Here is a 12,547-nt window from a genome sequence, read left to right as displayed (position 1 = left end):
GCCGCCTCATACAGCAATCGCAAACCAAACTCTCTTTTGAGCATATGGAATCTGGACTCAATTTTGAATCCTTTTGAATTTGATCAACAATTCAACTGCGTGCCAAGTACTGTTATCTGAGACAGCCCTCAGTCCTGGCTTCCGTACATTCACTCCTAGTTTCCATGTGACAAATAATTTTGAACCACTTAATACAAGACAGCCTAAGACTCTTAGCATTAACCAGTGCCATCATTTTTCCTAAAGACCCGAGGTTCCAGATGCATTCCATTATCATATCCATCTTGTTTTGAGAGCCACTCAATCTGTGTGTGGGACTTTGAAGTGGTCAATTGGCCTACTACGCATGGAATGTGGGAGGAAACCGGAGCAGCTGGATGAAACGAACGCAGGCACAAGGGGAGAACATGCAAACTCCACAAAGGAATGGACGCGCTAACCAGTGCTGCCGTTCCTTCTCATATGAATCCAAGTGCATTGTTTAAAAACTTAGAGTTATGTCTTAAAAATTGGCCCAGGGTCACGATTTGCTACAGTATAGCACATCTCCAGTTATCTTATCCAAAAGCGGAGTTAGGGTGAACATTTCCCGACACAGCTTTCCCCTCATCTCCTCTATTTGGCACCACCGTCTCCCCGACTGACATGATAAATGCAAAACACATTCTACGTTGACAAAATATTTATTTTACATAGTGATGGTTCTCGTCACCCTTCAGAAATACTGATTACATGACTGATTTTTTTTTGGGCTAAAATTTGTTCGCATGATATGAAACACTTGAAAGACATTTGGGATGACTTGCTGCCCGATTTAAGATGACAGCGCTAAATGTGTAAACGTTTGCGGAGCACCAGCCGATGTCGAGTGCTGTGAAAAGACGACCGTATATTACACAAAAGGCCCCGAGGAATGTTTACATACAGTGTGGCGTCTTTGTAAGCCATGGAGACAGTTTATCAGGTATAGCGTTAAACTGCTGCTACTTCTTTCCACCTTTCGAAGCTTTGTCTAACCCTTGGATGTACTTGCGAGGAATTCCATAATGATCTGAAATGACAGATGAGCCAGAATGTTTACACACAAGAACAAAACACTTGTATAAGCTGTAGAACAGGGGTCTCCAACTCCAGTCCTCGGGGGCCGCATTCCGACATGTTTTCCAAGTTTCCCTCGTTAAACACACCTGATTCAATTATCAGGCTCCTGCAGAACGTGAGGATGAACTGATCATTTGAATCAGAGGGAACGAGGGAAATTTAGAAAACATGTAGGAATGCGGCCCCCGAGGACTGGAGTTTGAGACCCCTGCTGTAGAACATGTTCCAAACCTAGCAGTAAATGTCCAACTTGTTGAATCTGGTTGCCTTGAATCTGGACCAGGACTTTGTCTTTGGCCCCCGGGACGGCCTGCAGGACCGAACTGGCTTGAACTCGGCGCTGCAATGCAATGGCGACGGCAGAAGGATCCAAAGCGTATACCTCCAGGTTTTTTATTACAGTCACCTATATGTAGCACATGGAAACCATCAGAGTTAAATCAATCAGGGAAACAGTTTAAAAAAAAAACCAAAAAAAAAAAAAAACGCTGAGAGCAGCAAATATGTACACTGAGAAACAGTGTTTCGAAAACAAAGCATGGATGTCAAACTCAATTTCCAGGGGAACGCATTGGAAGAGGATATTTTAAGACCAAAACAAATCTATTTTAACTTGACCACAGTTGCAAAAGACAACAGTGAATTTCAAGCGTGGACATAATGAAAGGGTATCAATGAATTGGAAGCTCAGGGATGGTGGTCACCTTCTTATTGGATCCTCGGGAAGCCACAGAGACATCAATGGGCTCAATATGTCCCTTCTTTATTTGAGGTGTTTGTCCAGGAAATGCGATTTGATAGCATTCCTGCATTCTCCCCAAGGTTCTGTAACAGAGAGGTTTATGTTTTATTTATTCGCATATTCAGAAGCAGGGTAGAAGATATATATATTTTTTTTTATCTAGAGTTTCATTAAAATGATATGCTAAGGCGGTGAACTTTCATCTCATATGCATCATTTACTATAATTGTTTTATTACTTACAGATCTTGTTTGTTTAATAAAAGATGATTTAAGAATGATTGTCAATATGGGATTAATTTTTTCATTGTAAAGTGAAATGAAGATACAAGCCCTTGCTCGGTGGATTTTGTCGCTTTGTCTTGCGAGCAAAAATCGGAGATGAAAGTGTTCACAGCAATTCAACTCGCAACAAAAGCAGGAGAATGAATGAATAAAATTTACATGAAGTACAAGTCAGTCTTATGAGTCTATATTTGTGTAACTAATGGGCAACTGTTGCTGTCTGGAATTTTTACGTAACTAGGTGAAAAACATTTTGTTCACTTTCATTTGAAACAAACCAAAAACAAAATCTGCAACCAATATAGTAGTAAGCTTTCCATCCAGGAAGTCCGTCAGATTCTGGATCTGTTGATAATCTTTTTTTTTTTTTTTTCTTGTGGCAGAAATCTTAAGACATTGTCCAGAGAAGTAGACTGTTCGGCATCACTGTAAATTAACGAAGTCAATGAAGACCCACAAATGGGTTCAGGGACAGTTAAGAGGGAAGTGAGGGAGGGTCATGTTTTTAATAAAAAACAAAACAAAAAGACCATGCATTTGTTTCACAATGCAAACTGCTCCCATCTTAATAATGGGACAATAAGTAGTGACGGCAGCAATGTGTGGCATTTCACCCAGCTGGGCTAAAATACCTTGCTGCCATTTTACTGACAGTTATGTGGCCTGGTTTGTCTTCTTAAAAAAAAAAAAAAAAAAAAAAAACTGTGGATGTGAGACTTTAGTTGTCGCAATGTAAAATCCAGTATGTTACCTGCTGAAAAGCTCGTCCCACTTGAGCGTCTCTACGTCCTGGTACTCTGATTTCTCCAGCAAACAGTCACACAGGGTTGGGTTGATTCTCACGTAACTGTTTGGAAGATAACAAACCGGCAAAAAATGATTGCCTGGTTTCCAGCGTTCAACTGGATGCAGGGCACATGTCCGGCCGGCTTGGGTCTAATCGCTATCATCTCGTAGCGCCGATTTAGGTGGCACGTGAAATAAAAAAACATGATGTGGCCTGAAAAAGAACACAAGTGCCTCTTCAGAGTCTGAGTCACATTGTAGCATTTGATTTGATTAAAGCGATTATCACTTGGCCCGGGGACGTGAACTCTGTTGTCCTTCACTTATACCGAACCCCAAAGCAAGCAGTGGCCTTATTATGGCTCAACTGCCAATGTTTATTATGGACTGCCAGGACCAAAAGTTTTGTTTCACTCTTGCCTGCTGACTAAAGGAATGGAATGCAAATACTTTTCTATCATTCACTTGCTCAAATCAAATAAACAGCATTGTGTGAAAGGTTTTTGATGCGCTTCTTACTTTTATTGGTTTCATCCACCAGGTCGTTGTTCTTCACATACTCCGTGACGATGCTTCTCACCTCCGTGGGCTGCAGTGCCACTCCTTTCCTGTGGGAGCGCCAGAGAACATTGTGGGTCAGAGACAAAAGGTGAGACCTTCGAGGCGTCAATCATCGTGTTGACCTCTTGCCGAGGGCTTCGCGAGCTTTGCTTAAACTCCGACGGAATGGGGAGTGATTTAGAGACCTTACGCAAAATAAAAAGTTGAGGTTGCGGTGGTAACTTTATCCCCCTCCCCAACAACCCCCTTGGAGTGTTTTGGGGAGGTTAAGGTCTACCACAGCGCAGCCCAGGCCGACCGCCCGAGTCACAGCCTAATTCGAGGAAATGCAAAACGTGGATGCTTCCTGACATTGGTGGCTGGCAGTGAAAACACACATTTGCACACACCTTTTGTTTGCGTCCTGAAAAAGAGGCTGCAGTCGAGCCGGCACCGAGTATAAAGCGGTGATCTCGGGAGGATGATACTGCGCTTCCGTTTGTGGAACCGCTTCAATGACCGTCTCCACGGGAGCAGAGAAGCGGAGTCTACGAGTGACACGCGGAGAAGCGACAAATTGAAGTTTGTTTTCCCGGGTCCGAGTGGAGCGTGTCTGTGATTGGCAAGCTCACTCTGGGCTTTTCCAGTCCACCTCTACGATGCTCTCCACGCCCTTCGTCAGTTCCTTCACACGTACGAGGCTGTGCTGCTGCTGCATGACGTGTAGGAACTTGGAAAGCTGTTTGAAGATTTGAGTAAGAGGAAAGGTTTGTGGGATTCAAGTGGACTCATAAAGTGACTCATGTGCAGGCTGACACATTCGGAAATACCTTTTTATAGCTGGATTTTTTTATATCTAAGTGTTTACCACTCGGGCTGGGAGGAAGAAGAAAAAAAAATGTGGGGAAAGTAAGTGAATTCCGCTTGTGCACTTTGTGACTAATGACAAGCTTTTTACCAGCAGGAGACCATGTGGTTGCGGAGAAAAGTGCTTGTCAGCAGAGGGAGCTCTGATTTCTTCACCTTACTTTTGAGTGCCAGGAGGAAGCATTGCCAAAGCAAAGCATCCATGACCTCTGTGAAAACAAAACACGACAAGGGTCACATTATTTGCCCCCTTTTCACCGCATTAGCAAATAGCGTTATCCACTTTGAACGACAAAACTTGATCATGTGCTCATGAAGCGGCTCTGTGTGCCTCACAGCGTAGCCTGCAAGCAATTAGCGACTCTCTGAATTTGAATGAAATCTCGCGTGAGGATCAGGCGCATTAAAACAAGAGCGATTATGGCAGAAAATATTCATTCCAAAAGATGGGAATGATCAACAGTTCCAAATAACACGAAAAAAAGAAGACTAGAAAAGCACACGAGAACATCTGACCTATATTTGGTTTGAACCAGAGGCGCTTAAAGCAGGTGTGAGCTGACTCCCACATGAGTTTGAAAGTGATTGACTTTTTATAGTCACTGGACAGTGACGTTTCTTTTGGACCTCAATCTGATACCTTGTGGTGACTTATCATCTTGGTGGGCCTGCTCCCCTTCCTCATTGGCCTTTTCAACTTCTCCTTCCGCCTGCTCAGCAACAGCAGGGCAGGCTTGATCTTTGACCAGCTGGCTTGCTTGATGCTCAGCTTCCTCCTCCTCCTCATCTTCTTCTTGTTCCTCAGCCAGACATTGGTCACCATTCAGATCAGGTGCTCCACCCTCGGCATCTCGTAACGTGGGAGGACTGGACTTTTCTCCAAAAGCCCTGAATAACAAATTAAAGACGACGTGACTTAATATAAAATTAACGTAGTGCTGCCTTGAGAAAAGAGTTTAATTTGTGTACGGCAAAGAGTCAGACATACGGCTCCACGATTAATCGAATTTTAATCAAGATTACAATTTTGTCACAAATTGACCTGATTATTTTCATCCAAATGGGTGCTCAGCTCTGCTGCATATCAAAACAAGCACTTTCCCAACCACCAGGGGCCAAAGGCATGTTTGAAGCTTTATTAATTAATAATGCCTACATAACAAGCATGAAGACCCTGCAGTCTTATGACAGTGGGTTGTGTCGAGAGAACAAAGGAGAGAGCAAGAATCAGAAAAACAACATCTGTTGCCTGAACTTGTTTTGGATTCAGGGCAAGGGACATCAAACAAGATACTAGCATCTTTATTCAGTTAGCTTTGGCTATGTTTTTTAAGTCTTGGGTACATATAAAAACATTAATTTCATGTTTGATCAGGGAGTGAAATTTTTGGTTTGTCAAAAAGTAGTGCAATAAAAGAACTGGTCGGAAAAACAACTCAAAAAGCTCTTCGGGTGTTCACCCCAGCCCCAAAAAATGAAAGCTTTGTGAACCACCAATTAAAGATTCCAACCGTCATGCAGCCAATGGCTGCATTCGATTTGCAAATTTGAAACATTCCCATGTTAAAATTCCAATTTCCTCCCAGATTGAATTAAAACAACTGACGTCAATTTAAAATGTATCTAACAACAAATTTAATTATCGGAATATTTAATCTAGTCAGTTGCATTACCACAAAACTGCGCTTGGGATGAAATGATCCATCAGCGATGCTACCAATGATCAAAATTCCGACAGCAATCACTGAAGCTGTGGCTTGTGGAAGGAAGCCACTCACCAGAGATGATCCATGTACGAGTGCAAGACACACACTCCTCTTCCTTTCATGCCCAAACTTTGCATTTCTGCACAGGAAACCGCAGCGGTGCCAATTGCAACAGGAGCTCTGAAATCATAAAGTTCTGTCAAATAAGCTCTACAGAAAACAAACAAACCAAAAACACATACTTATTATTAACAAGTGTGACAGCACAGGAGTCACCCCGTTTCACATCCGGGAGTCCATCAGAAGGCACTACCACACCAGGAAGCATAAGATCTGTGGGCAGGAAGATGGTTTGTAACTTGTTGAGCCTTCAACAACAACAAAAAAAGCTCTTCAAAATGAAACCTACCAGCTCCTCCGACCAACTTGTGAAGAACAGGGGGCCACGTCCTGAATGTAGGCAGGGCAGCAGGGTAGCGCCAAAGCATATAGACTATTACAATATTGAAAACGCACATTTTAACTGAGCTCCATCACTTTGAGCATTCCATCCTTTCCATGTGGCTTAGCAGGCTTTTTAATCACCTGTGGGATAAAGTTGTTTTTCCATTTCGAAGAAGAGCGGGTTTTTATGACCGACGTATATTGTCACAGCGTCTCCCTTGTGTGTATAAATCTTCACAACATTGAATTCTTCTTTGTTTGGGACTAGCTCTGATAATTCATCAGACGACAGAGAAGGGAAGGCTGCTGCTATGTCAGCCTTGAGCTTCCTCCTGAATTAAATACAGCGTTAGTTGTGTGGGAGAACCCAGTCGTTTACAATTCAATTCATGCCAAAGATCGTTAGCAGAATAATCATGCATTTCCCAAATATGGTGACTGATCAACTGACTTTTCGCTCTTTTTTGGTCACGCAGTTGAGATTAGCAACAAGCAGTCTGTCGCTGTCACTCACCTGTCGGATCCTTTCATTACGATGTTGGATTTAACACGAAACGGTTTGGCAAACATCTTATCAGAAATGAAATATGTGGCGGGGGGAAGAACACCGTAGAATATATTACATGCCAGTAAGGAAATAATGACAATAATAACAATAAAAACAGATTGCAAATGCTGGTGCGTTCCGTTTAACTGTCCGCTGCGTATTTACTTCCGCCGTGAAACAATTGCACGATGTATAGTTCCGCCGGGTTATGGGTACCGAGGCTAAAAATAGAGCACTAATCGACCAGAAACGCTTCCAGACAAAACAACGTGTGGAAGGTATGAGTCATGGGTGCTTAATCTGCATCGAATCTAAATTGGCACCAGTGGTTTTGAGCAACAAATTTGCAACCAGTTGTGGCCTAATGAATTAAAGGTTGTTACGATGCTCATTTGCTCAGATATGATAAGCAATCACATCAAAAACCCAACTCTGACGTCATAGTTTGTGTCTGTCTGCTTGCTGGGCCTGTGAGCCAAGTAGGTAAGTAGTAAAGACGTGTCAAATCGGATGCATTTCACGCTCAGACGTGCGTGAGAAAGTATACGTCTTCAGTCCGGAGGGTCATGTTTTTTTTTTAATTTACTGCCACAAATGTTTGGTGGGTGGGAGAGTGACAGGAAAAAAAAAAAAAAAATCACATGCTCTGACAGTGAGATTTTTGTCTTTTTCTCGTGGGATGCCATCAAACATAGTCAGTGCTGCCACTGTTATCCTAAAAAAGTAACTTTGTCACTTTACTGATGACTTGATTTTAAAAGTCACGTTTAAAAGTCAGTTAGTTTACTGATTACTTGTTTTCAAACTTTGTAAGGTACTTTCAACAAACAAGCAACTCTGCTAGCATAAAAAAAGACAACGGTGTGTTTATTGATTTAAGGATAATGGTTTTATTTAAAAAAAAATAGTCAGTGCGTTCTTTTTTTAGATAACATAAATAATTGTTTTTACATAAAATAAAGTAATTCTGGATTTTACCAAACATAAATGACCTACTTTTTGGAAATAGTGTTTGTAGACTACACTGACAATAAATAAATGTATATAGTTGTTTTTTTTTACCTGACATATTTTGATTTTATTATTGTAATGGTAAAACTCAACAATCCTATTTTAGGTTTACAAATATAAACAACTAGAAAATTCAAGGATCGAATGCATGAGATGAACCTATGTTTCTGTGAATTTGATTTTTTTTTTAAGCTTCAGTAGAAAGTTTGTGACTTGCCTCATCCCAAAATAGATTACAATTTAAGATGAAATATTTTCCCTTTATTTCATGTTCAAAATGAAGATGTTTATTGTGTGCATGTTAGTTCGTAAAAAGGTGTTTTTTCCTTTTTTTTATTGTTGTTAGAAACAAATAGTTTCGTTAACCAAAGCTGAAATAGATGTGTTGATGAATGACTTGGCTCATGACAGGAGATGATAATCAATTAGCATCTTGATTGTTGTCATGCGATCTCACAATGAACAACAGATGACCAAAAGAAAAGTTCTGACGGATATTCTTATAAAAACGCATCTCAGTCTTGACCTTTAAGAACATATAGGTCCAGTGTTTTAGGAGAGATTGAAAATTCTTTGTAAAAGTATGCATGTGTGTCAAAGTGGCCTTGTACAGTATGAGATTTGATTATGTCATTAGAAGATGAATTGGAACAACAGCTGTGAAATCTCAACTTGCACAGAGTCACTGACCCTTTTAATACGCATTATTTATTCTATGGGGGTCAGTGAGGAAGATCGCTGGAGTTCTTAATCCTCTCCAGGGAAGCCCTCTCCCAAATGGGGATGCTTTAGTGTTTTTTTTTTTTTTTTGAACATAGTACTTGTCTACTCAATCGGGCGTCTTCCAGCTTCTATTCTTCTTGCAGATCCCTTTTGGCCAGGTTTGGATCAAAAATCCCAACTTTCCATGTTTAGTGTCCATGGAACCTGTAAATTTCCACATCTGCTTCAGGTCCAGATTTTATTGGTCTGCTTTTCGACTTCAATGAGGGAAGCACACATGGAAGGAGTCACAGGGGGCATTATCTGTGGTGTTCAGTGCAGCAATCAGGAAATGGACCAATTTTGTGCACGATCGCATATTTGCAGGTGTGTGTTCTCAAGAAATATCAAAACGTGGACAGGAGAGAAACTTGAGATATGAGGCAGCTTTATCCAAATGAACTTGAATTTATTGGCTACCCAGCAGGTGAATTTTGTTCCTAAAAATGTGGTATAAATATTTAAGAGAGTTCTTCCACCATTATGGCTTGGAACATGAAAAAACACAACCGTTTTTATGTTTACTCAATTTGACCATCCATGTTTTGTTCCACTAAAGAGATTACCGCAATAAATCACTCCAGAATATAAATAGCGCATTTTGGGGAAAGGTTTATCCAAGCAAAACAGACCAAGAACAGTAAATAGACCACTAACAGTCCATGTTTTGTTCCACTAAAGGGATTACCGCAATAAGTCACGCAAGAATATAAGTATCGTATTTTTGGGGGAACATTCATTTTACCAAAACCGAGACCAAGAACAGTAAAGTAAATGGTGCTAGCTTGTGCCAGTGTCTGTGAAAACAGCTCCAGTGCTTGGCTTATATCAAAGAACATTTTTTCTTGATTATTTATGATATATTTTATTGTTCCAGACTGCTTGCAGAATGTGCAAACCAATGAAATCGCCCTTTCCTCTATATTGCTTCGAACTACACGGAGTGAACCAGAATCATATCAGCATGACACTTGGCAAAATAGTCTAACATTCCAGTATTTTTACGAATCCAACCTGCTTTGCAAAGTGAGTTTTGTAAGACATTGTTTCCAAACTTTATCGAGATAAGGCAACCATTTTGTGCAAGAAAAATCTCAGCCCACCAGCAAAAAAACTAAATGACAGAAAGTAGGAAAGGTGAATTTCATCTTAATTTACTCACAAAATCCTGATTTACCGTGTTTTTCCATGCAAAATGCGCCCCCGTGCATAATACGCACCCTAAAAATGGCATGTCGATGCTGGAAAAAAGCCTGTACCCATGTATAATACGCACCCAAATTTTGACTCTTAAGTCCGTAAACGTAAAATTATTTCAGAAAAAAGATCATCTTTGGGAACAACCGGATGTTATTCTGCCGGTCAGTATCACTGCGCATGCGCTAGCAAACTCGATAGCGAAGAAATGTTTCGGATTTGCGTAGGGTACATTGTGACAGCAAAGGAGCAGGTGATCGAGCAAGCGTCTGATACGAGAGCATTGCGTTCGTATGGAGCGTGTTTGAAGTGAACAGCAGAGACGAAAGGAACAAGGCAAAGTGTTGTGAAATAAAATATTACCTGTAATACGCATTTTGTTATTTGCTGATGGAAACTGCTAATTAAACTGTGAATTGAAACTAATAGGTAGAGAACTGAACTCTCGCTCTTTATATAGCTGACGTGTCTTGCGCATCCGTTCTGCGCATACTGTCATGGCGTATGATATCCGGTCTGCGATGGAGATTAAAAAACAAACAATATTTGACAATAACACACCATCAAGGATTGCACCATCGCATCAAACGATGTGTCGTCAATTATGAATTTTACTGGCTAAGTGTGTTGGGCAGCATGGCTGAATGCGATGCGCGATTGACAACAAACAAGAAGAAAGGTGTGATTTCAAGTTTTATTTCGAGGGAGATTTTCTTAAAAAATTGTTGTACCCATGCATAATGCGCACCCCAGATTCTAGGACAATAAATTAGTTATTATATAAATTAAATTTTGCGCATTATGCATGGAAAAACACGGTAATTTTAAATCTGTGTGTTTCCAATATCTGAACGGCTTTATCCTTAAACGGAACACAAATCTTACATATTCACAGAAAGCCATGACTACTGCGTACATGAGTGGCCGCTTGATTAAAAAAAAGAAATAATAATAATAATAAAAAAATAATTCATGTTGAAAATATTTTATGTTGAGGAGGGGGCAATATTAACATTCAATTCCATGCCTGCAAAGAATAGATACATAAACAGACACAGCACTGAAAAGAGAAAATGTTTGTCAAGTGAGAGTCCAAATATTGATGCGTGATGCTCCCTGATGTTTTCCCACAAATGACTAATGAATCCCAGCTAAATAGATCTTCAAAAACATTTTGTTCTTAAGTCCTTACTTTGTTTTTGTTTTTTTTAGCCAAACCAAGAGACATCAAAATTCCATGCTGAGCTTTGGTTTGATTAAATGAAGAGCTTCATAGTATTGTATAAACTCAAATTATTATTATTATCAAAACATCAAAACTAAATGAAGAAGAGCTTCATAGTATTGTATAAACTCAAGTTATTATTATTATTTGCACACTTGTAAATACTGCTTTTGTCTCCTGCACTGTTCACATACTTTATCACTGCTGCACTTTGTACTTTATAATTATCTTATTTCATATTTTTATATAGAATGTCACTTTTTTTAACCAGCCGAAATACCTCTACATTGCTGAAAGCCGTATGCAACGAAATTTCGTTTTGTACACACCTAGTGTTGACAAAATGACAATAAAGTTCTGTCTAAGTCTAAGTCTAAGTTATTTATTATTATTTATTATCTTGCTTAAAAAATTAATAGGATATAGTATGCGTACATCTGCTTGTAGGTATTCATTAATTAATATGAAATATTAACATTAGTGTGTAGCTTTTAGGGCTTTAATTAATCAGTGACATTCATTATTAATCAGTTAACTGTTTGGCACTCAAGTTACCTGCTCAACTACCTTTCACAAGCTTAAAAATGACATGACATTGAAACATTTTATCCGAAATGTAGTGTTTATTGACATAACAAAAAGATTCAAACTTAAGGAAGTTCACTTCGTGTGAGCTTGAGTTTGATCTACATTTAAGAAACCATAAAAGAGCAAAGTCATTTTTTGGAATAGTTTGTGGTTAACGCCACCTTTGTCTTGCTAAACGGGACCAGGGTCAGTGATTCACCAAGGCACATTCCTTCAGGGCTTCTATTATTGATCCATTGAATGGAACGTTCCAGAATCCGACAACAGGAAATGCCGCAGCTGTATATTCTCCAGTGTCTCATACAGGCTGCACAGTGGGGATCCTTTATGAGTCATAGACGTCATTCACACTGAATAAATCACCAAAGAGTAGTGACATTTTTTTTCTTACTGTGGTCAGGCTCGGCCTACGTCTAGTTTGCGTGTGTGAGCTTTGCTTCCATCATGTGGCACCATGTCAAACAAAAAGGTAAGCAGGTCAAATTGAGGATGTGACTTTTTTTCTTTTTTTTTTGGTCTGGATGATGCACACTTGGAAAAAAAAAAAGCACTGAATCATTCCATTTTTGTTTAACCAGTACAGTTTGCTAAAGGTTTCTATCTTTGTAAGTAGAGAATTCCTGAAGTAGCTTTTCATCCAATTTCACTGCAAGTGGAAACAAAATATTTTTGATATTACCTCTTAGTTGCAGGTATTTATTTATTTCATTCAGTGATTACCAGTGCGCTTTTGATTATTTTGATTCT

At 39.8% G+C, this 12,547-nt stretch overlaps 1 protein-coding gene across 1 annotated transcript; it reads right to left on the bottom strand.

Annotated features, from left to right (window-relative positions):
- Nucleotides 1-667: 667 nt before the first annotated feature.
- Nucleotides 668-7,202, bottom strand: eif2d (eukaryotic translation initiation factor 2D). The gene is made up of 15 exons (XM_037243274.1): nt 6,985-7,202; nt 6,612-6,802; nt 6,436-6,519; nt 6,269-6,359; nt 6,099-6,206; nt 4,961-5,208; nt 4,412-4,529; nt 4,284-4,329; nt 4,086-4,192; nt 3,864-4,001; nt 3,426-3,521; nt 2,879-2,974; nt 1,806-1,926; nt 1,333-1,507; nt 668-1,051 (listed from the first exon to the last, which is right to left on the bottom strand). Exons 1-15 carry the CDS (start codon nt 7,038-7,040, stop codon nt 984-986), a joined length of 1,743 nt encoding a protein of 580 aa, XP_037099169.1. The 5' UTR covers nt 7,041-7,202; the 3' UTR covers nt 668-983.
- Nucleotides 7,203-12,547: the final 5,345 nt, after the last annotated feature.

The sequence above is a fragment of the Syngnathus acus genome, chromosome 2, assembly GCF_901709675.1.
Source record: "Syngnathus acus chromosome 2, fSynAcu1.2, whole genome shotgun sequence".
Taxonomy (NCBI): Eukaryota; Metazoa; Chordata; class Actinopteri; order Syngnathiformes; family Syngnathidae; genus Syngnathus; species Syngnathus acus.
The sequence above is the reverse complement of the archived record's forward strand: the minus strand, read 5'-3'. Positions and strand labels throughout refer to the sequence as shown.

Bases quoted from the DNA above. Each gene is read 5' to 3' on its own strand.
- eif2d (XM_037243274.1), bottom strand. From the start codon at position 7,040: ATGTTTGCCAAACCGTTTCGTGTTAAATCCAACATCGTAATGAAAGGA. The intron at 2,975-3,425 runs GCGCATCAAAAA...TCTTCCAAACAG, and splicing joins GAAACCAATAAAAGTAAGAA to TTACGTGAGAATCAACCCAA. The intron at 1,927-2,878 runs GTAACATACTGG...TCTCTGTTACAG, and splicing joins TGGGACGAGCTTTTCAGCAG to AACCTTGGGGAGAATGCAGG.